The sequence below is a fragment of the Phascolarctos cinereus genome, unplaced genomic scaffold (genome assembly GCF_003287225.1).
Source record: "Phascolarctos cinereus isolate Bilbo 61053 unplaced genomic scaffold, phaCin_HiC Scaffold_4;HRSCAF=312, whole genome shotgun sequence".
Taxonomy (NCBI): Eukaryota; Metazoa; Chordata; class Mammalia; order Diprotodontia; family Phascolarctidae; genus Phascolarctos; species Phascolarctos cinereus.
In genome coordinates, this window is record NW_027555847.1 from 464,515,256 (window position 1) to 464,542,779 (window position 27,524).

The window sequence follows — 27,524 nt, forward strand, 5'->3', positions numbered from 1 at the left end:
GCGCCCCGCGCCGGCCTCGGCCGTCAGCCTCCTCCTCCCCACGAGGAAGCAGCGGCGGCGGCGGCGCCCGAGGCCCCGGGTGCCGGAGCGGGGCGGCCGGGAGCCGGCTGTCCCCCCAGCGCCCCCCACCCCGGCCCGACCTCCCGGCTCTGCCCCTTCTCCCTCCGCCCCTTCCTGCTCCTGCCCTTGTCGCCTTCCCCGCCCCCACCCTCCTCCTCCTACTGCTCTTTCTCCCTTCTCTTCCTCCTCCTCCTCCTCCGGCCGCCGGTCCGGAGCCGCCGCCGCCGCCGCTTCCTTTTTCCGCGTCCATGTATGAAGGGAAGAAGACGAAGAATATGTTCCTGACCCGGGCCCTGGAGAAGATTTTGGCCGATAAGGAAGTGAAGAAGGCACATCACTCCCAGCTGCGCAAAGCCTGCGAGGTGGCCTTAGGTGAGCGGGGGGAGAGGCTGGGGGAGGGGAGCACACCTGAAGGGGGGTGTCTGTGGGTAGTCCCCCCCCACCCCCAGCCGCCCTGACCGCCTGCTGAGCCCCCTTTCCCCTTCTTTCTGTTTCCTCATTGGAGTTGACAACTCGGCTGCTTGGGGGGGAAGGGGAGCCAAAGTGATCGAGGAATTGCAGCCCGGACCCCCGGGGTTAGGAGGGAGGGATGGACCAGGCTGCCTGAAAGAGAAGGGGTTTGGGTTGGTTTGGTTTTTGTTTTTGTTTTTGGTTGGACGGAGCCGGGAGCCGTGAGGGCAGGACACAACCCTTTGTGATGAAGCAGAAGATGAGCGCTGTTTTATTAGCCTTGTAATGGAGGTGGAAATGATAGGTCAAACTCGGGAGGGGAAAGGACCGTCTATTGTCCTGGCATTTAAGTTTATTATTTCGGGGAGGTTTGGCTGGGAAGGTGATTAGAAGTTGTTCCCTCCGTGATGCAGTCCTGACATTTCTCTGCCTGCGATACTACTGGGAAGATGTAGTAGCGTTGTCACCAGCGGTGCTGACCTGGAAGTAGACTGAAGGTGGTGGTGGTTGTTGTTTCTTTAAGTGTGTGTGTGTGTGTGTGTGTGTGTGTGTGTCTGTGTCTGTGTGTGTGTGTGTGTGTGTGTCTGCGTGTCTGCGTGTCTGTGTGTTGGGGAGGGAGGAAAGAGAACCAGAGGAAGGCATCGGATGATAAGTAGCCACCCGAAGTGGGAATGAAAGGGGAAAATGAAAAAGACAATGACACCCACCAGCCCCATGTGCCTTCAGTGGCCACTGCTCCCAAGCTTGAGTTATGATTTGTAGTTGAGGGAAGGAAGCCAGTATAATAAAGCCCAATAGCTGGCGAAAACCTAAACAATACCTACATCAAGAATGCTCTGATTAAAAACAAACAACTGAAGCCGGGAGGTAGAGGGGGAGATTCTTCTTCTATTGTATTTATTAAACATGAGAGATAAAACACAAGAGATGAATGCCCAATGCTTAGGCTTTTTTCTCTTAGAAATAGATTTAAGTAAAATTGATGAGAAGAAAAAAGAGCTTGTTAGGAAATATGTACATTGATGCTGAGACCTTTGTAAACCAACATTGTTGTAAAAAGTAAGCCCCCGGAAGATTTACATTGGTTAAAATAAGCCAATGGAAGGTAACGTTTTTGCTGTCAATTGCCAGGATGTTTTAAAATTAACTTTGCAAATTATTAGAATAAACAACACTAATTTGTTGTTTTTTTCTTTTTGATACTTAAGTAGATGGCATTGAAAAGCTTAAAATATTTTGGATCCGAGGAGACAAGCTTAACTTTTTTTTTCTCTCCACTTGATGAAAGTTAGCTATTTGTTGGCGCACCTCTTTTTTTTGATGTTTGATTATGTGTATATGAATAGTTTCAGTAGTATGAAAATTGAGTTAGTATGTGGGCTTTGGTAGGAATAAACATGAAATCAGAAAGTAGGGGAAATTAAATTACAATTATTTTGATATTTGAGGCTTTTTTATGAAGTTTTCAGAGGTTTTGTAAGTTCGGCAGAATTACACATCTTTAACTGATAGTCATTTGGGTCTTAAATTTTCTGTATTAGAAAATATTTTAGTAAATTAAATGATATATGACAATAATTTGAAGAATTAGAATGGGTAGAGAAACTGTTATTAAATTTCTGTTTAGCTTGAGGTAAGGCTTAGGTGAAAAGTTATAGTATTCAAAATTCATTCTGAAGGCTATTTACAGAATATACAACATAAATAAGATTCTGATAACCATTTTACTAAGATAAAATATATACTTACTCTATTCTGCTGCACATTTCCTAAAATATAAAACTTTTAGGAAAATCACAGAGATCTAGATTTGCAAATGAATTTACCTATAAAAAAAATCTATCCTGTCTTTGGTGTATCAAGGTTTAGAAACCTTTAATCCTATGTTTAAAAAAGAAGAAAAAGAGAAATGCTTTTAAAAAAACCAAACTAAGTTCCTATAGTGTTATTAAAAGCCATATTATTGGTTTGATTCTTTGGATCTGGAAACTTAACTTTTTAAACTATAAGATACTAGAAATCTACTTGTAACATTGAGTGTAAACTTGTATTGAAGCCCCGAAACTGGTTTGAGTACATGCATGTTGCCCTCTGGTGGTGCCCTACTCTGCTACAACTTTCCTCTGTTCATCCTTGAGCCAGTGGATGAACCTTGGCCATTGAACTCAGCTTAATCCATTCCTGCTCCCTAAAAGCCTGAATTAAAAATAGTCTGGCCATCTGCTGGCAGATGAGGCAGCAGCAGAGCTATTTTTAATTTCAGAGAATTTAGAAGTACTGCTACTTTGGGCTTGAAGGTGGCATTGTTTCTCTTCATGGGAAGGTGGGAGAGAATTGGGGGTAGGTGGTGAGTCTCCCTTAGACCTTTAAGTATCATGAAGTTTGGGGTCTTTTTTTAAATAAGAAAAGTTATTAAATTTTTATTATGTGCAAGGAACTATGTTAAGTGCTGGGTATACAAACAGAAAAAGAACAATCTGCTCTCAAGAAGCTCACATTTATTATAGTAGGGAGATACAATGCTTGTAGGAGGCCTTATGGTCCTTAGGATATAGAGCCAAAGCAAATAGTAATACATCATCATTTAATATCATTTCCAATGAAAAAGTTATATCCATTTCTAATATTGAACCGTTTGACAGAACTTCTCTTTTACTGTTGAAAACACCAGCAATCCTCCCCAGTCCCCTAAGCTTGCAACCTCAGGTGCATGACTCCTCATGATATATATTTTTTAAAAGTCTGTAGGTTTGTCATTAGCTCAACATCTTTATATTCAGTAGTAAGTTTTATGTGAAGATGAGCTGAAGATCAGTTTTGGAGAGTGGGGACATTGGAGAAGAGTGTGGGCAGAAAAAAAGTTTTTAGAGAAAAGTATGATGCATAAGAACAGTGATTGAAGGGGAGAAGGTTTTATTCAAAACAAGATAGAAAGGCAAAAGTGAGAGATTGAGAGAGAAGAAAAATCTGTATAAACTGACTGGTGTAGTTGAAGGAGCAGTAGATTTGGAGTCAGGAAAGACCTAGATTCAAATCTATACTCTAAACATTTATTAGCTGTGTGACCACAGGCAAGCCATTTTGCCTCTGGTTTCCTTAACTGTAAAAAGGGAACTATTATATTGGTTATATTTCTCTCACAGGACTGTTGTAAAGTGAAATATAAATTTGAATTATTTACTGCATTACTTTCTAAAATGTTTTTTCCAAAATGATTCTGTTAACTTACTTTCCTTATAGATAGAATGTGATAGTCTAGTTACCTGAATCTATAGTGTGTCTAAAAATGGAAATACTATATTTATTTACATGATACCCTGTCTTCCTTTAATTTTTTTTCTGTAAAAAAAAGACATGAGATGGGGGAAGCAGGGTAGGAGAGAAGTTACATGAGCATCTGAGCCATGATCTGTTACTACCTTTGGCAATCTCCATTAATCAAAAGAACTGTGACTCAACCAGAAGTACACAGGCATCAGAAGCAAAGTTAATTGTAATCCAGATCTACTCTAGAACACTTTTCATTTTAGCAGTTCCTTAGAGTAAAAAACCATTTTAATCAAGGCTTCAGTGTGTCCATAACAAGGTTAGGGAAGGAAAAACATGGTCATAAAATTTAGAGCTATGGTAGCAGGAACTTTAGGGACCATCTAGTTATTGGATCAATAAACATTTGTTAAGTGCTTATTATGTGCCAAGCACTGTGTAAAGCACTCCAGATCAAAAAAAAAATATGTCTTTGTCCCTACCTTCAAGGAATATGCATTGTATAGGGGGAGATAACTTTTATACCTGTAAGTATATACACAGTAAATATAAGGTAATTTTGATGGGATAGACACTAGCAACTGGGGTGGAAGTAGGAAAGGCCTCATGTAGGTGGTAATGTTTGAGCTTTGAAAGAAATTGAGGATTATAAGGGAGAATTGTAGACACAGGCAGCTAACTGCCTGTTCAAATGCATGAAGACAGGAGATAATATGTCATGTGTGAAGAACCTGCAGCTTGGCTGTACCATAGACTATATGAAGGGGAGTAATGTATAAGGATGGAAAGATAGATAAGGTATGTATTAAGACAAGCACTGTGCCAGCCAGGTCATGAAATACTTTAAATGTCAGGAAAGTTTGTTTTTGATTCTACAGGTAATGAGCAGGCATTGGAGATTATTGAACATGCATTTACTATGTGTCAGGAACAGGGAATAATACTGTATAAGCAAAAAGATACTATCTGCCCTCAAGGAACTTACATTTTAATGGGAAGGGGGCAGCTAGGTGGTGCAGTGGATAGAGCTCTGGCCCTGGAGTCAGGAAGATCTGAGTTCGAATGTTACCTCAGACACTTGACACTTAATAGCGGTGTGACCTTGGGCAAATCACTTGACCCCATTGCCTAGCAAAAAATAAAACAAAACATTTTAATTGGGGAAAACAATATATAAAAGAAATCTGAGAAGGGAAAGTGGAAAAAAAAAGATACTGGCATGGGAGCATGGTGGAGAAAGAAGTCTGGAGAGTCAAGAGCTGAGCCTTAGAGGAATGAAGAATTGAACATGGCTTACTTGGGCACTTTACTTTAAATGGAGGTGTCAGGAGGAATTGACCAATCAGAGAAAAGGGTTGCAAGGGCTGAAAAAGAAAGAAGTCCAGAGAACCAAGTGGAACTTGGAGTAGCTAACAGAGACTGAGATTCAAACCCAGGTCCTCTGATTTCAGGTATCAGGCTCTTGCCGCTTTAATCACCAATGGAGTGCTGGATTTGGAGTCAGGAAGACCTGAATTCAAATGTGACCCCAGATACTTAACAGCTATGCAACCTGGGCAAGTCACTTAGTTTCTTCATCTGTAAAATAATAGCAAACTCCCAGGATTGTTTTAAGGCTCTGCAAACCTTGAAGCCTTATGTAAATGCAGGTTAGTATCATCAACCAACCAATCAATAAGCATTTATTAAAGAACTACTATGTGCCAGGAAGTGTGCTAGGTCCTAGGAATACAAATATAATAAATGAAAAAATTCCTGCTTGCAAAGAACTTACCTCTGAATGGAAGAGACATAAGGACATATAAAAGTATATATGTAATACAAAACAATTAGCTAAGAGGTACTTCAGAGAGAGGACACCAGCAAGTCAAGGGATTAGGAAAGGCTTAATGTAGAGTAAAATGGTGCTTTGAGCCCTGTCTTGAAGGAAGTGAGGGATTCTACAAGGTGTATTCTCTAATGATTTAGTCAGTAAAAGATAGTATTTGGGTTAAGGTTTCCTTTTCCTTTCAGCTTTTTGGATTTGGGTTTATTTACCTATAATTCTGCAGTGTCTCTTTACAAGATTAATTGTGCAGTACTGGAAAACCAGAGTCTTGCAACACCAGCTTATGAAAGAGAACAGATAGAAATAAGGAGGTGGAGAAGCGGGACAAGTTGATGATTGGCGGTTTCTTTCATTTAACCCTTTGTTTTTCCTGACAGGACCAAGTATGTTCTATTTAGAGAAGTATCATAGGGGAGAGAAACTGTCTTTTCAAATTGAACAGGAAAAAATATTGGGTCATTATTTTTTGAGGGAAAGGGGGACATTTCTCTCATAAAGTGGAAATAATCTATGACACAGGAAAAAGATGTTACTATAAATGTCAAATATAAACTATTATATATTTACATTTTTTTAGTTCAGCTTTTTGTATGTGCTTTAAAATTTTCCTAGGCTAGGGTATTCTCAACAACATAATCATAGAATACTTTTTACATAGAATGGACTATAGTTAAATTAATTGCAAACCTGGGTTTGGTAAGTTTTGGTTTTTTTTTAAAGTAATTGTTGTTAGGGAACCAATTCTTATTGTTAACAATATAATGGCTAAAGCATTTTTGACAACATTGAACTTCAGAATATTAAGGTATCTTAATTTAATGATTTTATTTTCTATTTATAATGAGTATCTACAAGGGAAAAATATGAGTCTTATACAATTATTGTAACATTCAGAATTTCATTGTAGCAAAAGAGAGAATGAATGTACATCAAGTAGCCACTTGACTTTATTTCCTAATGAAGCTTTGCTCTCTGTGCTAAATTCTACATCTAAGTCTTAACTTAGTTACAAAGTATGCCTTTCTTCCCCTTTCTCATTTCATGGAAGAGGAAACTGAAGCTTAGAGATTAAGTGACATGACCAGAACCATGTATCAAAGAAGTGTCTGAGGCAGGATTTCACTCAGGTCTTTCTGACTCCTGACCAGTGTTCTAATAACTATGACACCTAGCTACTGGGATCCATAACCATTTAAGAATTCAGTCTTAATTATTAACAAAAGTAAAAATCAAGAGGAGGAAGAAAACCTATTGTCCAAAGTATTATATAAAGTTAGATGTGCAATCTATAAAGCAGATCCATTAGTAAATATATCCTGGATAATGTGCTGGACTTAGAATTGAGCAGGAGGAGGAGAATGATTTCTGTTGCCTTTGGAAAATTGGGAGGTGCTTTTAGTGATCCTCAAGCTTCTCCCAAAGAAAAAAGGACTTATTTATTTATTTATTCGTTTATTTATTTATTTTGGTTAGGCAGTTGGGTTAAGTGACTTGCTCAGGGTCACACAGCTAATAAGTGTCAAGTGTCTGAGGCCAAATTTGAACTCAGATCCTCCTGACTCCAAGGCTGGAGCTCTATCCACTGCACTACCTAGCTGGTCCGAGTTTTGTTTTTTGTTTTTTTTTTTAAACAAAAATATTCTCCTGGTGATGTTGTATGGCTGGGTATCAGCCATGCCATACTGTTTTCTTCAAAGAATTAAAGTAGAGAGGTACATAGTGACCATGAGGAGATTGCAACACATTCCCAACTAAGAATTGCTTAACTGAAGCAACGTAAAAGATATGAACAATATATATATATAGATATGTGTGTGTGTGTGTGTGTGTGTGTGTATGAAATAAGATGAGGGAAGCCAGCCATGTGGTGAAATAATGGAGAGCCTGTGGTATTACATTGGTATCCTCACAATTTCAAGAGATCTAGTGGAATGCCTCTAGCATGACCATCTAGGAAGGATTTACAGGGGAACAAGGATTAGTTGATTTCCAAGATGAAAGGGTATGTGAGTTGTGATCTATATAACTGGAAAGAGAACTTAAATTGATAAGATACAAATCCAATCAAGTAATGATATGCATGAATCAAATTCAGTTTATGCTAGCAGCATCGTTTTCTTTGCTCCACAAATTATTAGTGTAACAGCTATAGAACAGATCAGAGATGATATTTACTATAAAGCTTTTCCTCAATTCAAGCACACAGATCTCAAAAACATTTTAATCATGGAAACAACAAAGTACCTGCTGTGTTCAATAAAACCGAGCTCTAATCTATAGTCTACTCTGGTTCAACAATAGTATTCTTAAATTATTAGCATATATTTTATCACTATCTCTAAGAAGTAATAGTGTGTCAGGAATTAAATACATCTCTCTTTGGATTGCATTAAGCACCAAGTCTAAATTGCTCCGTTAACAATGATTGAGTAGCTTTTATTAAGCCTTTATTGTATTCAACTCACTCAAACTTGTTACAAAATTTGAAGTTATTAAGATGTTAAGATTAAAAAGTCATTCAGGCTATGATTATGTTGTTTACTTATTAGTACAGCAAAAACTAGGATATAATCAGTTTTGGGAGTGAGTTGATCTAGCTAGCAGAGTTTTGTGGACAGTTAAGGGTCATCTCAGGCCTTTTATTTTAACAATCTTTGATGGAAATTACTTCAGAATATATTGCCTACATCCATGTCTTGACACTAGCTGTGTAACCCTGGCCAAGTCACTTAACCCTGATTGCCACACACACACACCCCTCTGGAGGGAAAAAAGTGATTGTACATATACATCTACTAAAGTTCCACTTTGATGCTTCATTGTAGTATGGAGATAACTTTAAATTCTCCAAACTGTGCCAACAGAGTACAGGCCCTGTTAGGTCCTACCAGACTGGAAAGGCTTCAAGTATGAGACTGGTAAGCAACCATGTTTCCAAGTACCATTCTGGCAAGTTCAGGAGAGTTCGTCACCAGGTTAGCTGTGGGGCAGTAGCAATTTTCAAAGACTGTCTGCAAAGTTGGAGAATCCAGGTTGGTACGGAAAGAACGCACAATCAGAGAAATTACAGCTCCTCAGAGTATTGAAATAACTGAACATAATTTACCCTTTTCTTGATGACTATTAGCATACAGTATCATATTATGCTATAATCCAATGAAACCTTCTAGGCCTGTAGAGACATATTATAGAACTGTTTGGTTTACATGAAATAAATATAGGCTACTGCACTTTTCAGGTTCTCATGTCTGTTTTTCATCATTTTTCTTCCTCCAGCTTTGACTTCTTGCTAATGTCACTGTGTTTGCAGCCTCTTTCTTCCCTTCTGATTTGTTGGGAGCTTGGAAACCAGTGTGGCTTGATTTACAGAGAACTTGTTTCCAAATCAAAACAACTAGGTTCAAGTCCTGTCACTGATACATAATCACTCTGAACCTGGGAAAGTCACTTCACTTTCCATTGCCTTAGGCAAAACTCTAAGCCTCTTAGTGGCTGAAAAAGTGCCAGCCTACATTGATAGAGGGATTTTCATCTCCTAGGAGTTCCCTATACCTGTGAAATCACAGATTTAATCTCTATCCCCAGGAAGCAAGGAAACAAAAAAAAATTTATTTTGAACTGTACATAAAATAACTTCTGACTGAGGTATTATGGGACTCTTATGAGTAGAGAGACAAGCTTTACTGCATATGGGACCTTGATTTTTGCTGCTGAGAGGCTTTTTTGTGTGCTTATTTTCAGGTTATTGGCTGTTTTCCAGATTAAAAAGATTACTGTATATATTTTCTAAAAATCTGGAGAAAAAAATTAATTTCTTCATATCTATAGTGTTTTGAAATTTGTTTTTACTAACCATAATTAATGATATAAAGAGATATTTAAATAACCCTTCTGACAATAATACCTTAAGGATTAATGAACAAAAGAATAGAAAAAACCCATCTGTTAAGCTATTACTATGTGTCGGGCACTGTGCTAAGTATTGGGGAATACAAATACAAAAAGATAGCCCTCTGTCATCAGGGACCTTGCTTTGTAAAGGGGGAAGAAAACACATACAGAGAAGTAGTGGCTAAGGGGGGGTGATTTGGTCTGGGAAGGTAGAAGGATGGTGAATGGAGTTAGGGAAGTTGTTTGACAATTTCTAGGAATAGTAGTCCTGGGGGGAAAGAGATGTGGTACTCACTTAGTGGCATAGTAGAAAAGTATCAACAAGAAAAGTATCCTGCCTAGGGCAGGAAAGAAAAAATAAGGTATGTTGTTGTGCACAACTAATTCAGTTGGCTGTAGCGCCTACCTAGGGCCTAGGATTTCCCAGTCACCTGATGAAAAGACCAGCTTGATTTTATATCTCCAATGCGCATTGATGAGGCAGGAGGCAGGATGGAAGCAACTCCGTTTAATTTTTGCAAAGCATTCACTTAAGTAGTAAAGTTACAAGAACTTCTTATCAAGTTACAATGACGTAGAGCTCATGCTGTGCTAAGGACAGTGCATGCACATCTTGTGCACATATCTGACTCCAGACACAGATAAACTGCCAATGACCATACAGTAACCAGGGGAGTTAAAGATTGTTAAAGATCCATACAATGGAGCACCGAACCAGGCGACCTTTGCTCAGAGATCAGCACCCGAGAGAGGCCTCCAACCATCAGTGAGACCTCATGAACATCCTGTGGCCCTCTACATCCTTACAGATCTCCAACAGTATGTAGAATGCGCATAAAAATGTACTAAAAAAAAGTTACTAAAAAAATGGGACTGGGCAGGGGGGAAATCAACTCTAAAAGAATTTGTTTGAGCATCTTTTTTTTATCTACTCTTTGGGGAGATACAAGTCATATTCAATCAATAAACATTTATTAAATGCTTACTGTGTGTAGGCAGTATGCTTACACACACAGAGAAAATAAAGAGAAAATTATTTTGAGGGATAACAACTGGAGGAATCAGACAAGCTCTCTTGAAAGAGGTGGCACTTCCCATCAATTGGGGAATGACTGAACAAGTTATGGTATATGAATGTATGGAATACTATTGTGCTGTAAGAAATGATAAATAGGTAGACTTCAGAAAAACCTGGAAAGACTTGTATGGTCTGATGCTGAGTGAAGTGAGCAGAAGCAGGAGAACTTTGTACACAGTAACAACCACGTTGTTCGATGACTAATATTGATAGACTTAACCTTTCTCAGCAATATAAGGATCTTAGACATCTCCAAAGGCCTCATGATGGAAGATGCTATCCACGAAGAAGAACTATGGAGTTTGAATGCAGATCAAAGCACACTATTTGCTATTTTTTTTCTTCTGTTGTGTTTTGTTTCCTCTTTCTGGTGTTTCCTCCTGTTGGTTCTAATTCTTATTTACATTATCATTAATGTGAAAAATGTTTAATAGGAATGTATATGTATAGCCTATATCAAATTGTGCTCCATCTTGGGGAGGGAGAGAAAAATTTAAAACTCAAAAGCTTATGGAAGTGATTGTTGATAAATCAAAATAAATTAATCTAAAAAATAAATGAAAAAGAAAGAGGTGGCACTTGAGCTGAACCTTGAAGAAGGATAAATGTTCCAAGAAGTAGATGAGGAAGACTAGCATTCTAGTGGTGGATAGCTCATGTACAAAGGCACAGATGCAGGAAATGGAGTGTAATATAAGAGGAAGAGCCAGTAGACCAATTTAATTGAAACATTGAGAATATAAAGGGAAGTAATGTGTAATAAGCTTAGAAAGATTGACTTGAGTCAGATTACAAAAGGCTTTAAATGCCAAAGAAAGGCATTTGTATTTTATCCTGGAGACAGTGAAAAGACACTGAAGTTTCTTGAGCAGAGGAATGATGTAGTTTAACTGCTTTAGGAAAATCAATATGGCAGCTGTGTGGAAGACAAATTGAAGAAGAGAGAGACCCAAATTGAGGCCGTTTCATGAGAACTACCTCTTTTCCCTTAGCCTCATAACTCACAATATCTCTTTCACTCTAGTCTCTGATGTACATGTGGTCCTCTTTGCCAAGGACAGGCTTTTCACATCACACCCTTAATCCTATTGCTTCTAATAAACTTCTCCAGCAGATTGCCCACATTTTGATCCCCATTCTCTCTTTAATCATCAATCTCTTCCTTTTTTTTTCTTTTTATAGGCAATTGGGGTTAAGTGACTTGCCCAGGGTCACACAGCTAGTAAGTGTCAAGTGTTTGGTCTGAGGCCGGATTTGAACTCAGGTACTCCTCACTTCAGGGCCGGTGCTCTATCCACTGTGCCTCCTAGCTGCCCCTCATCAATTTCTTTCTGTTGGATTTTTTTTTCCTACTTCTTACAAACACACTGTTGTTTCCTTCATCTTTAGAAAACTTTCACGTGATTTTACTATCTCTACTAGCTATCATCCTATATTTCCCTTCTCCTCAGCTAAAATTGAAAAAGCCATTTCTTCTGCTTTGACTCAATTCTAAGCCCTCTGCAGTCTGCCCCCATTTCTTCTGCTCTGACTCAATTCTAAGCCCTCTGCAGTCTGGCTTCTGGTCTCATCATTCACTTGAAAAGGCTCCTCTCCAGAGTTACACATGATTTCTTAATTGCCAAATCCAATGACCTTTTCTCAGTGATCATCATTTTTTGACCTCTACAGCATTTGACACTGCTGAACAACTTCTTTTCCTGGATACTATCTCTTTTTTGGATTTTTGTGACAATTTTATCTTGGTTTTCCTCCTGTCATCTGACTGCTCTTTCTCAGTAGCCTTTCCTTTATCTTTGTCTCTGCCAGGTCTCCATATAGTGGGTATACCATCACATCCTATCCAAGGTCCTCTTCTCTCTCTTCTCCCTGTCTTATTGTATTGGTAGACTTGATCTACAAAGCCTCAACCTTGGATTACTCCCACCATCCACATCTTCTCTCTTATACATGTGTTGATGGATGAAGATGAAAAAAATCACAAGCTCTCCTATCTGGATCCACTACAAATTTAAATTACATAACCACAACTGAACCCTCACTGCTGCTAGGCAATCTTTTTACACCTCCCAAATTAACTCACTATCCCCCCTTACCACAGTGGCTTTTCCAAACCTTTTCATCCCCTCTGGAACCTCCCATGGCTCCCCTTTCCTCTCCCCTCTGAAGTGCCTCATATTTTATTGAAAAAATTGAGACCACTTGCTGTGAACTCTATTTTCTTACCTTCTTTTTATCTAGTATCACCCAATGCCTTATGCCACTTTCTCCAACTTCACTACTGTCTCACATGAAGAAGTGGTCTTCTCCCTGCCAAGGCCAAAGCTACTTTATATGCACAGGTGATCTCTATTCTCCAGCGGATTTACCCCTCTATCATTCCCACCCTCTTACTTATTTTCAATATCTCTGTCTATTGGGTTCTGCCCACAAACATGCCAATGTCTCCATGTCTTCCCCAACCTCAAAAAACCTTCATGTGATCTATCCATCCCTCTACCTATTGTCCCATATTTCTCCTGCCTTTTGTGGCTAAGCTTCTTGAGAAGGCCATCGATAATAGGTACCTCCTTCTTCTCACCCTTTTCTTAACTATGTACAGTCTGCTTTTTTACCACCCTACAAACAAAACTACTCTCTTGAAAGTTACTAATGATGTCTGCATTGACAAATCTAATGGCATTTTCTCAGTCCTCATCCTTCTTGACCTCTTTGCAGCCTTTGACATTGTGGATTACCCCCCTTTTGATACTCTCTTCTCTCTGGGTTTTCAGGACACTACTATCTTCCTTCTTATCTGACTTCTCAATTTCTTTTGCTGGATCTTCACATCAGTTATGCCTGCTAACCTTGGGTATCCCACAGGGCTCTGTCCTGGGTCATTTGCTCTTCTATACTATTTCACTTGGTGATCACAATGGATTCAGTTATCAACCCTGTGTGGATGCTTCTCAGATCTACTTACCTAATCCTAACCTCTTTTGGATAGTCTTTCCAGTAATCCCCAATTGCCTTTCTGATATCTTGAACTGGTTGTTCTGTAGACATTTTAAACTCAACATTATCAAATAATTATCTTTTCTTCCCCAATCTTCTTCTTTTCCTAACTTTCCTATTCTTGTCTAGGGTACCACCATCTTCCTAGTCACCCAAGCTCACAACCTATTTATCATCTACAACTTCATACTCTCCTTCCCCATATCTAATCTATTGCCAATGCCTGTTAATTTTACCCTTGTACCATCTCTTCTCATATGTTCCCCTGTGCTACTGCCTTCACCTTGGTACAAGCCCTCATTATCTCACACTTATACTATTGCAGGAGCCCGCTGGGAGCTCTCCCTACTTTAATTCTCCATTTTCCAGTCCATTTTCTACTCAACTGTCAAGATGATCTTCCTAAATTGAAGATCTAACTGTGTTACCTCTCTGTCCCCCTCAGTAAACGCCAGTGGCCCTCTATCATCTCCAGCATCAAATATAATGTTAAGTTCTGTTTGACATTCAGAGCCCTTTTTAGCACTTCCTCCCCTTCCAAACCTTTTTAAGCCTTCTTACACCTTACTAGTCCCTTACCCCCAATTCCCTGGATCCCATGACATTGGCTTCTTTGCTGAGACGTGCCATCTGGAATCTGGGCATGTCCACTGGCTGTCCTCCATTCTTGGAATGCTCTCCTTCCTCATCTCTGCATTTTGGCTTCACTGTCTTTCTTCAAGTCCCAGCTCAAATCTCCCTTTGTATATAAAGCCTTTCCTGATCCTCCTTAATTCTAGTGCCTTCCCTTTATTGATTATTTCCAATTCATCCTGTATATATAACTTGATTGTACATAACTTGTTGTATATTGTCTCCCCATTAGACTGTGAGCTCCTTGAGAGCAGAGACAGGCTTTTGCCATTCTTTATATGCTTAGGCCAATGGCTGGAACATAGTAGATGCTTAATAAATGTTTATTGATTGACTGACTTTATTCAGACGGTCCAGTTATTTCTGTGCTTTAGCCTTTCTATGAATCTTATTAATTTGACTTTGGCACAAGAGCAACTTGCTGAAGATGAGAAAGTAGCCATATAGAACATTAACTGTTAATACCTGGTGACATTTTTTTTAATCAATAATAAAAGTCCAAGCTGTTTTTCCAAACCTTTGGCATCCTGGCTTCTTTCAGATACCTTGAGTATCTATTCCTCAGAGCTCTTAAAATTGTGTTGCCTATAACATGGACCACTCCTCCATTAATACTTTTCCTCTTTTTTCTTTAGTACCATTTCTGCTTCTTTATGCAACACATCAGTGACTGAGTTGTTAGAGCCTGTTAGTGTCCAACATCCCAGTACGTGTATATATGTATACCATAAATATTCTGTTCCATGCCTTTTTTGTTTCTTTGAAAAAAATTTTTATGGCAAACATGTTTTTCTAGTGGAAGGCCAATGTGTATTTAGGCCAGAGAAGTCAAACATGTGTCCCACAGGCTGCATGCAGGTCACAACACTCCCAAGTGTGGCCTAAACAGGATTAAAATGAATTTGGGGAATATTTGACAAAATAAATAAAAATGCAATAAAGCATAGATAATAATACATTTAAAAACTAAGTATGTGGCCCACAGGGATCTTTATGTATGGTTTCTATTTGAGGTTTATACCCCTGGTATAGACAAAAAATCTACATATTATATTCCTGGAAACCCAGCATGTACACTAAAAAGCTGACTTCAGGTGTGTTTCTTGAGTTATTTTCTCTTGTAAAATTTATAAAGTAATTTATTTGTTTACTAACTTTTTCTATATGATTCCAAAGTCATACCTGATAAAGTTGGTAACTTCTAAAACCGTGGTCTGTTTGAGAGTGTCTTGTTTTTCTCTTATATGCATAAATAATATAATAAAATGTCACAGTCTTCTCCTTAAATGCTGCATAGAAAAGTGTTATATTTCAGAATAACTGGCTGTTCAGTTTTTATACTTTTTAGAGGCCTGTGAACAAAATTTGTTGCGGTGTCCTTAAGGATTATACTTAAAATCTAATTTGTTTCATTAAAAATGGATACCTTATTTTTTTTCCCCATTCTCCCTCAAGAGGCTTGTACCATCCCAGGCCTATTGTTATTATTGTAGTTTTCTGTCTTTTACAATAGTAAGAGAATCTTCCAGTAATAACGAATGAGGAGCTTTGTTTGATTTTGCTATTTATGCATAGCTAATGGAAAGTTCTGTGAATAAGGCATCTCTCACACTTCAGCCTTGATTCAAGCTCCATAACATAAAGGCTCTGTTGATTCAGCAACTTAAATTCCCTAAGTATTTTACCATAAATTATGCCTTTCAATAAGGCAGTCTTTCCCAAGGAGGAAAAAAGGGCTACGTAAGAAAATTAAGATATTCCTAATTGTAGATAGTGAGTGAAGTCAAGAGTGTCTGTGCCCAATTAAATAGTAAGATCTGTTTAATTCTTCCCTTTTCCCCTTACTTTTACCTATTCTCTTTTTAACACCTACCAAAAACATCTTTCCATTTATTTTTTTACCTTCTTTACATTTTCCCCTTGTTTCTCCTTTATTTTTTGAAAATGTTTTACTTATTCTCAACATTTATTCAGAAGAATAGTTCTAAATAGCAAATATAAATGCTAATAACCCTCGTTATTTTTTAAGATTTTTTTCTTTTTTTTTCTGGTTTTTAAAGTTCGCCTATTAATAGAGAGAAATGGGTTTGGGATCAAGATTCATTGTGCCAAATGTTAAAACTATTTTTGTTTTCAGTTAAAGGAATCTGAATTATGTAAATTATAGATTAGTATGTTGAGTGGAATGTAATCATTTAGAAATATGTCATCCACAAGTTCGTGTTTTTAAAGGGATTCTTTAAACAGTATAAAAAATACTGTTTGTTTCACAAGCCTAAAGTAGTTACATAAAAAATATCGGGAGTAATATTGGCTTTTACGATTAATTAGAGAGTAAAACTAACATATACAATGTTGCTGAAATCAAAGCTGAAAACTCCATCCACCAAATACTCAACCTCAGTATGTAAGTATGTCAAATTTGAAAGGAAGTTTATACAATATTACTAAAATGGAATTACTTATTAAGATCAATTAGATATGGATTATGGTCCTGGGTTCACGTTCTACCTCTAGGAGTTCCATATACTAATGAAATGAGAGGGTCAATTTATTTCTGTTGTAGTGGTAATAAAACTTACTTATTTAGTTATATCCATATGTCTAGCAGTTGAAGCCTGCTAGAATCTGAGATAGATTTGAAATTAGGTTCCAATTTAGGTTCCAGGAAATAAAGCATAACAAAGTTATTAATAGGTTATGATTTTTTTTGTTGATTACTGGGTTTTGCATATCACAAATAATGCAGAATAATTAAAGCTCAGTAATTAAAGTCTTAATATTTTCATTAGACTGTGATCATAATAATTCATATTTCTGTAATGCTTCAAGATTTATAAAGCACTTTCCTTACAACTCTCTGAAGTAGATCAGTGGATCTCATTTTAAAGGATGATGGTCCAAGGGAATCTCACTAAAAATTATTTAATGGAACTTAAGCAATAAATAATTGCCTGGTTATGTTGCTAATATAGTTTTCTATGGTGACAACAAATACGTGCACATGTGAAGCATAGATTTCTTTCTGCGATGATTCAAAATGGCATCGGCCATGTACACAGTGATTTTGATTTTCATACATTGATCACATAAGACTCTGACCACTTCTGACAAAACATAGCATGTTCATGCAGTTTCTCAGTATGTCATCAGGTTGTTTCCAAAGTGCCATAAGAGTTTTACATTTGAGGGCAAACTAATTTCCAGTTGTCAGACACATGTGCCTACCCTTGTTTGTGTTCTGTATACCACACCGAGTAGCTCCTTCATTCCCCTCTGTTACCTTGCAATGATACCTTATTAGCTGTGCAATCACATGATCAAGATGTTATAAATGTTGTTACAGCACAAATATTGGGTTGTTTGAAAACCATGATTGCTGGGCACCTGTATTATAAGTCATCCTGAAACCATCACAAACATTTTGCGGAAACAAACCTTATTTTCCTCTCTTATTAAAGCTATTTTCTGTTGTGAACTTAATCCTCTGCTTATAATACTGTTCTTCTGTTTGCTAATTTTCAAATGAACTAGTGGCAACACTGGTTTGTCATTCAGTAGAGTTTCTGTCCAAGTACTGTGGTGTGCCTGTGATAGAAAAAAAGAATATCTGAAAAGATTCAATCCTTATAAAGGCTAGTTTGCATGTAAAATTGTTTAAAAACAAAGCAGTATGTGCAATTGAACTTTAAGTACATTTGTCATTTAAAATATTTGTTATTAGCCAGTGGAAAAGTATTTTATTTCATAAGTAGCTGTTCATTTTCACTGATGGATTAGGTAGCTAAAAATAGAAAAAACGAATTTCCATTTTTCAGCAAAACAGCTTTTAAAAGTCTCCTGTTTTCTACCATGTACTTTTAAGAGTGAGCATTTTCATTTTATTCATCTTTTAAATCAAAAGACAGAATTAAATTCAATGTAGAGCATATTGAGCCAAATACCATGTTTAAATTAAAAAGTCCAATATTGAAATTAAGTTTATATATGATTGTTATAGTAGACATCTTCCAAGTTGTAATTTCCTTAAAATGTTATCTTTTTTTTCTCTCTACATATATATATATATATATATATATATATATACACACATACACACACACACACACACATATTCAATAAAATACGGAAATTAATATGAATTCTTGCAGATAATAAGCATATGAGGTCTTGCTGGATTGTTTTTAATTCTTACAGACTGTCTCACATAAAATATTACTAATTATTTTATAATTGGAGTTTTTATTTTATATTTTGATTGCTAATAATTATCGGTAGAGTAACTTTTCTGTTATGATTATGTGATGTAAATTTTAATTTGTAGCTTTTAGGGACAGAAATTATTGTAGTTATTATAAGCATTTAATGAATAAATTTAAAAGAATATTGTGAATATGTATATTACACTATCCTGGGGTTTACAACACTTTTTTTTGTTTGTTTAAAAAGATTTACAGAACAAAAAATGGTAAATTACTTGACGCAGGGTCTCAGTTGGATTTGCCTATACCTTTGCATGTAATAGGCACTTAATAAATGTTTGATGAATGAACAGAATGAATGCCTGTGTTCCATGTGCTGTAAGAGGTATTTAAATGGGACTGGTGTCATAGGCTAAATAATACTGGTGGCCTCCATTGATATCCATATTGCATCATCTCCAGGCCCTCCATCATCCAGTTTGTACTTATCAGGTTGTTTTCCAGCTACTTTCTAAATACTTCTTAAGTGGAGCACTTGACTGAACACAATTCTTTACTAATGGAGATCAGGGACTCTTGTAAAGGCCCATGAATATCAGCAGATGGAAATAGCTTGCACCTTCTCTCTATTCTTTTTAGTGCTTTCTGAAGGTTTCTCAGACATTAAATGGACATTAAAGAAATGGAAAGCTTTCTAAGTGTTTCGTAGAGACTTATTGGGAATGACTGATCCTGTTGGAAGAGGGAGTGACAACCTTCCTGTAACCTAGAGTTGGAAAAGGGACGAAGGCAAATAAAGCACTAACTTATGGAAACTAAGGGGAGTTTAGTCAGTACCTGAGTAGTCATTTCGTGCGTCAATATGGTTGATACGGTGATACTTTTTTTGTTTTTAAATGAAAGAGCTGAAGCTGTTTTGACTAACCAAGAGGATATTGCTGGAAGGCCTTCCTCTAGAATGACCAGTAAGCCTTTCTTAAGGTAGCTGGTGTAGGAGGAGCAGCAGCAGAATTGCTGCAGAACCTCAATAGATAGCAGTCAGTAAACCCAAGGAGCTAGTGTTTAATGCTGCCATTTGCACAACACACTGTTGTGTACATGTTATTCTGAGGATTAGGTTGGCTTTTTATGTTCCCCTAAGAGAAAACAAATAGCATAAGAAGTCATAAATGTGATATACAACAGTCAATTATATGGTAATATTTTCAAAATTGGAGGCAGCTAGTTGAGTGCTGGGCCTGGTCAGGAAGACCTGAGTTAAAATCCAGCTTCAGACACTTACTAGCTATGTGACCTTGGACAAGTCACTTAACCTCTGACTGGAGAAGGAAAAGGCAAACCCCTTCACTATCTTTGCTGAGAAAACCCCATGCTCTGTTCAGTCTTTTTTCAGTTGTGTCTGACTCTGTGATTTCCGTTTGGGGTTTTCTCAGCAAAGATGCTGGAGTGGTCTGCCATTTCCTTGTCCAGCTCATCTTAGAGATAAGAAAGCTGAGGCAAACAGGGTTAAGTGATTTGCCCAGGGTCGCATAGCTGGTAGGTGTCTAACACTGAATTTGAACTCATATCTTCTGTGACTCTAGACCCCACACTCTATCCACTGTGCCACCTTGCTGCCCCTATTAAGCACCTACTATGTTGCTGTATTTAGCTCAGGAAATGCAGAGAAATGCCAAAAAAAAAAAGACCCTAGTCCCTGTTTTCAAGGTCACTGTTTAAGTGGGGAGATAACATGCAAGCAAGATATATATGGCATAGCTTGGAAGTAATCTCAGAGAAAAGACATTAACATTAAGGAGGACCAGGAAAAGTTTCTTGCAGAAGGTAGGACCTTGGTTTCCATGACCCTGTACTTTCATGATGCTCTTACCTTGAACCTTTGCTCTCTTCTTTACTGGCTCCTTATTTTCCTTTCACCTCTTAAGGTAGATATTTTACAAGACTGCATATCATATTTTTTCCTGTTCTCTGTCTTTTCTCCCTTGGCAATTTTGTGAGTTTTTTTTTTCTATTCTTTAGTCATTTTTATGCAGATAATTTCCAGGGCCTTTGGGAGGCAGCATAGTATATTGGAAAGAGTATTAGATTTGGAGTTGGAAGAATATCTCATTTGTAAAGGAACTGAGGAGAGAGTTGTACCTAATTTCTCTAAAGACTCTTCCTGATGATCCTTTTTTGGGTAGGGGATAAAATGAGGTTACAGTGACTAAAATGCTATGTAATTTGTTTTTTGGCCTAATTTTGTTGCTGATTTTTTCAAACCCTAAATTATTGACAAATTATTACGATTGTTTAAAATCTTAAAAATTGACTGTAGGTGGCAAATTTTCAACCTTTCCACCTCCACTAGCTCCTTTTTATCCACTCTTTAAGAAAATAGTCCACGTTTCTTCTAAGTTCTTCTAAGAGCCCAGGGTATGGGGTCAGGAGACCTAGATTTAAACCTAAGTTCTGTTACTTCTTAATTTTATGACCATGGACAAGTCACTAGATCTCTCTGAGCATCGTTTTTCTTCCTTGTAAAATTGAGTACTTTTCCTGCCTAGCTTTCAGGGATTGCTTTGAGCAAAATCCTTTATAAATGTGAGTTATCAATGACAAGCCATGATTCCAGAGGACTGTGATGAAGAGTGCTAGCTACCGCCTGGCACAGAGGTGATGGACTAGGGTACAAATGACTGGACATGACCAATTAGGAAATTTGTTTTGCTTGACTGTGGATACTTTTACAGGGGTTTTCTTTTCTTCTTCTTTTTCCTATTTTTCCTATGGGGGGGCCAGTATGAGAGAGGAGGCAGAGGAAAAAAATGTGTTAATTGAAAAAAATTATATTTAAATAATTTGAGTTGCTATTTTTATAGTTCTAGTCCACAGTAGGCCCTTAACAAAAACTCATTGTTTATTGGCAAATTATCACAAATTATTGCTTGATAGCAAATTAAAATAAAATCACCATCATAAAATATTTTATTTTCCTCTGTTGATATACCTCTTAAAGAACATGCTGTATAAAATTTAAACTTACAAAACAGAGAGTGATTTTAATTACAATATGATTCATTGCTATATCCTTTAAATAGGGATCTTTTAAAAGGCTTTAAAAACCTTTGTGAAAATCCAGCTTACATATACCCTTAAGCACATCTGTTACATTTGAAATATTTCTAGTATCTGTAAACACTTAGAATAATTTAATATTTTCTCTTTTTATTTTCAGGTTTATACATGTTTTTTTCTTTCAAATCTTCCTGTCATACATCAGTATTAAAATTACATCAGTTTCTACTTGTTACTTACTCTGGGTATGTGGGTGGTTGATTTTTTGCAAAGCTGGCTATTTACTGTTTCTACTATAAATTTACAATTTGTTTCTATACTGCATAAAAATATTTACTTTATTTCTAGTTTGTAGGATATACATGGATTATCTTCATTTGTGCGAAGTTCTTATTTTTCAGTTTTATTTTTCCTTAGGTCATTTGGAATATTAACAGTAAGAGTCATTTTCTCCCAAAGGTAACCAGTTATATCAAATGGTAACCTCAAAAGATCTCAGGATTACTTGGATATGTAGAGGATCCAAATTATTTCTGAACAAGGTGACCTAGTGTTGTTACCAGGAAAAATTTTTCATGATTTCATTCCTGAAATCTCCAATCTCAGTTTTTCCAGCTATAATAACAAAAAAAAATAACAATGTTTAAAAATGAATGAAAATAGCTAACATTTACATGGGTCCTTTAAAGTTTGCAAAGTACATGTGTGATCTCATTTGATTCTTACAAGTAACTCTATGAGGTAGGTAGGTACTGTTATTTTCCCAAATTTATAGATAAAGAAACTGAGGCTGAGTAAGTGCTTGAAGCTCACACAACTCTTAAGTGTCTGAGACAGGATTTTGCTCAGGTCTGTAATTTTAAGTACAGTACTCTAGCTATTGTCTCACCCATTTACTTCTAAATAGCATGTATATGGCATCTTTGAGGTACCTGGTAAAGCAATAGTATCCTCATTTTGTTGATGAGAAAACTGGTTCTCAGATAGTACTTTAAAGTTTTTGCAAAGTATGTTTATCTCATTTAATTCTCAGGATCGTTTGAGATAAGTGTTATCCTCATTTTACAAATGAAGAAAATGAGGCAGAGAATGTTTAAGTGATTTGTCTATGGTCACACAACAAGCATGTATTTGACACAGGATTTGAGATCAGTTTTTTTCACTTCCCAGTCCAGCTATCTTTTGACTAAGCCACAGTGTAAGTGTTTTTGGAAAGTGAAGATCAATATAATGCATAATGAACCTAAAAAAACTAAGTGAGTGAGCCCAGTTCATAGTACATGGACTGTACCTCTTCCACAGGAAAATTACATTAACCATAACTCAGAATTTTGTCAGATGCATGTAGTTTATTACTATTGGGTTACCTAAACATAGTACAGAGTTTCTAGATGAAATTAAATATATGTATTTTAAAAGCACTTTATTCTACTTTAAATAGTTAAACCGATTTAAAATAAATTGCTGTATCCAGCATGCAGATTTATAAAAACAAAGTTTTATGAAAAGAGCACCTAAAAATCCCTAGTGATTTCTGTTCTGTTACATTTCTATCTGGATGCTTGTTTTGAATGGGGAAAGGATGACTTGTTCTGGCTGCCATTTTGCATTCATCCATTAAGCAGTTGTGGAATCTAAGTACTCCTACAAAGCTTTACACCAGTTAACAATCCTAAATATCATGTTATGTAAAACTCTTAGAGTTGCCAGTAATTTACTAAAAATGTGAACGTAAAAGGAATTTATATTAAACTGAATTTAACAAATAATATACAGTAAAGGTTTTGAAGGCAAAAAGTTGGGCTGAGTTGAGCTAGTTGGTTAGAGGAAAAATTGTGAGAATATTTAGGATTGTTATACATATTTGCCTCAGTTTCCTCATCTGCAAAATGAGCTGGAGAAGGAAATAGCAATTTGAGTACAAGTTTTACAGAACAAATCCTTCTTTTAAGGGGATTTGTTCCATGAAGTTTGGGTTCAGTCAAAGAGCTACACTTGAGGACCTAGAGGGCCACATGTGGCCTCTAGGTCACAGGTTCCCTACCTCTGCCTATAACATCTTTGCCAAGAAAATGCCAAATGGGGTCACGAAGAGTTGAACCTGACTGAAGACAACTAAACAACAAAAGAGGTGCTATGAAGACAAAAACTGCTACTTATAAAGTTGAAGAAATACTTTAGATCTATAGTATATGGCAATTCTTTTCTTTTTTTTTTATATTTTTCCCCTAAAAACAATTTTTTAACATTTGTTAAAAAACAATTTTTTGAGTTCCAGAGGATTCACTCACTCCCTTCCCCCCCCCATTAAGAAGGCAAGGAATTTGATATAGGTTATACATATGCAGTCATGCAAAACATTTCCATGTTAGTCATGTTGTGAAAGAAAACAGACAAAACGAGAAAAATAAAGAAAAAGTATATTTTGATCTGTATTCAGACTCCATCAGTTCTCTTTTTTTTTGGAAATGGATAGCATTTTTTGTTATAAGTCTTTCAGAATTGTCTTGGATCATTATATGGCGGAGACTAGCTAAATCATTCACGGTTAATCATCATACAATATTGCTGTTACTATGTACTCCTAGTTCTGCTCATTTCATTTTGCATCAATTCATGTAAGTCTTTCTAGGTTTTTTTGAGAGCAACCTGCTCATCATTTCTTAAAGCGCCATAGTATTCCATCACAATCATATACAACAACCTGTTCAGCCATTCCCCAGTTGATGGGCATCCCCTCAATTCCCAGCTTTTTGCCACCACTAAAATAGCCGCTATAAATATTTTTGTACACATAGGTCTACCACTAAAAGAGCTGCTATTAGTGTTTTTGTACAGATAGGTCCTTTTCCTTTTTGTTTTTTTATCTCTTTGGGATATAGACCTAGCAGTGGTATTACTTGATCAAAGGGTATGCCTTTTGAGCCTAAGCTCAAATCGCTCTCCAGAGTGTTGGATCAGGCTACAACTCCACCAATAGTGCATTAGTGTCCCAGTTTTCCCACATCTCCAAAATTTATCATTTTCACTTTTTGTCATATTAGCCAGTCTTATAGGTGTGAGGTAATACTTAAGAGTTGTTTTAATTCAACAATTTTTTCTCATACCTTTGTGAAATGCTTCTCTTAACTCTTGCCCTCACTTTGTAGGTTTGGTTTGCCAGAATTGATAATTCAAATGCTACTTTATTTATTTTAGTCATGCCCATGATTCATATAAGGTGAACAGCAGTTCCTGAATTGTAACCTAAGAGAATAATCAGGCTTCCAATAGATTGATTAGCCAATTAACATACCTCTTTGTAGGATCATAGATTTAGAGCTGGAAGGGACCTTAGAGGTTGTGCAGTGTATTTCCTTCATTTTAAAGATGAAGAAACTGCAGCCAGAAGAGCTTAAGGAAGCTTTCCCAAGGTTATACAGGTAGTTAAGTGGTAGGGTCAGATTTATAGCCCTGGTTCTTTGACTCCAAATTCAGGACTGGTTCAAAAGTCACATCTTCCCATGGTAGCTTTCCATGATAACCACCTCTTCACCCTTCTTTGAACTTTCATAGCAGGATCAAAAATAAATATCCCTCTAGTTTTTTAATTTTTTTGAAGCTTCACACAACTTATCTTGCCCCAACTTATCTTTTTAGCCTCATTGTATGTTACTCTGCTCCTAAACTTTTCAGTCCGGCCAAATTGTCTTTTCTCTGTTCCTTATATGTGACACTCTGTCTCTGATCTTCCTGTCTTTGCACTGGCTGTTCCCCATTGCCTGGAATATACTCCCTCCTCACCTTTGCCTCAATGAATTCTTCTCTTCTTCGAGATTGGGTTCAAACACCACCTTCCACATGAAGCCATTTCTGATACCCCCAAAGTGCTAGTGTCCTTTCTAAACTCCCTTGAAAATTAGTACTTTGTGTTTATTTTCTTTATATTCTATATATACATATATATATATACACACACACATACATACATACATATGTGTGTGTGTGTCTTTTAAAACATAAGCTGCTTGTAAGTAGGGATTGTTTCATTCATCATATTTATATTCCCAGCAGCTAGCATAATGCCTGGCACATTGTAGCCCTTAATAAATATTTGATTAATTGGTAGTAGTTTGTGTTCCTTGTGTACTTTTCACATACTATTTTGTATTTTATTGGTGTCCAGATTTTATTCTTCACTCCCTCAGTGGGGGCTATTTTATTCTGTAATGCATCCTCCTTTTGCATTTACCTACAGTATCTTACACATAGTATTTAGATAGTTCTGTGACCTTATCAATGTGGGTACTTCTTACAAAAGTATACATAGCAACTTATCCATTCCTTTTCAGCCTGTGCAGCTTTTGTAGTATCTTATATAAATATTCCACAGAAGGATTCACCGATTATTCTGGGTATTCCTCTTGACATTTTGTTGATACTAGTGGAGTAGATGGGCTGTCTGCAAGTTAAACCTTGCTTTCACAACATGACTAGCCCTTATTTTCCAGGCCTCTTTCTTGTCATCGCCTTTATCCTTTTTTTTTTTTAACTTTTTTGCATATTATTCTTCATTATATGCTGTAGAGTGTAGACTATTCACAACCACCATACTTCTCTGTATTGATCTTTGGGTAGCTTACAACTTTTCCAGTTACAGCTCTCCAGAGTCTGTTGTATTTCTTGATTCCCAGCCACATAGCATTACCAGAACATGTTAAAAAGATGTTTTAGGAAGAAGGGTCATTAAAAGCACCAAATAACTTTCCCAAAGTAATTAGTTTGATTTCTCTCTTTTTTTTTTTAATTTTGGAGGCAATAGGGGTTAAGTGACTTGCCCAGGGTCACACAGCTAGCTAGTAAGTGTCTGAGGCCAGATTTGAACTCAGGTCCTCCTGACTCCAAGGCCGGTGCTCTGCCTTCTGCGCCACCTAGCTGTCCCCCTTGATCTCTTTTCTAAAATTAAATTTTGTCTCTTTAAATCAACAGAAATCTGCTCTTTCTCCTTCCTTTCACCCTGCCCCCATTAAGAAAGCAAGGTAGAGGTGGGGGAACCTGTTACAAATGTGTAGCGAAGCAAAACAAATCCCCATATTGGCCATGTCTAAAAAAAATGTGTCTTTTCTGTACTCGGAGTCTTTCACCTTTCTGACTGGAGGTGGTTAGCATGTTTCATGATGAGTCTTCTGAAATTATGGTTGGTCATTGCATTGATCATAGTTCCTAAGTTTTTCAAAATTGTCTTTACAATATTATTGGTATTGTATTAATTGTTCTTCTAGTTCTACCCACTTCACTCTGCATCAGTTCATATCAATCTCCCCAGATTTTGCTTTAACCATCCCTTTCATCATTTCTTATGGCAGAGTAGTATTCCATTACATTCATGTACCACAACTTGTTCAGCCATTCCCCAACTGATTTCCAATTCTTTGTCACTGCAGCATGAATTGCTACAAATATTTTTGTACGTATGGGCCTTTTCCACTTTTGTCCTTTTGGGGTGTAGACCTAATGGTGGTATCTCTTAATTTTATGGATATGCAGAGCTTTGGGTCACAGTTCCAAATCGTTTTCCAGAATGCCTCTACCAGTTCACAATTCCATCAACAATGCATAAATGTGCCCACCAGGGAACTTTACATCTTTGGAGAAATAGTTTCACTGGAAAGTAATTGGGATGTTCTGGAATAATTGTAGAGTCATAGACTTAGAGCTTATTCAGAGAAACCTCACTTTACAGGTTTAGAAATTGAGGTCCAGACAGGTTAGGAATGCATCATTTCAACCTAGATCCTTTGACTCCAAATCCTGGGCTCTCTCTCTTTTTTTTTTCAACATACCAGGCTGTTTCATTGACAATTTATTTTTATCAAGTAATTTATGTACCTATAATTTTGAAATCTAGAACCACTTGAATTTTCATGATAGAATATTTCAGATAACCCAAAAGTATTTGTCGTTATGAGATATATCCAATCAGTCAATTTACTACATTTCTAAAGCAGTTGTTAACACCCTAAACTAGGAAAGAAGAGGAGGGGAATAAGCATTTATTGAGTGCCTGCTATGTGCTAGGCAC

At 37.0% G+C, this 27,524-nt stretch overlaps 1 protein-coding gene across 4 annotated transcripts in view; it reads left to right on the forward strand.

The window, feature by feature from the left end:
* The first annotated feature begins 209 nt into the window (after positions 1-209).
* ARFGEF1 (ARF guanine nucleotide exchange factor 1) overlaps positions 210-27,524 on the forward strand; it is a 157,921-nt gene continuing 130,606 nt past the window's right edge. For all 4 annotated transcript variants that reach the window (XM_021002051.2, XM_021002050.2, XM_078153365.1 and 1 more), the window contains exon 1: positions 210-432. In XM_021002051.2, coding sequence (XP_020857710.1) covers positions 309-432 — 124 coding nt within the window. In that variant the 5' untranslated portion in view covers positions 210-308. The remainder of the gene's footprint in view (positions 433-27,524) is intronic.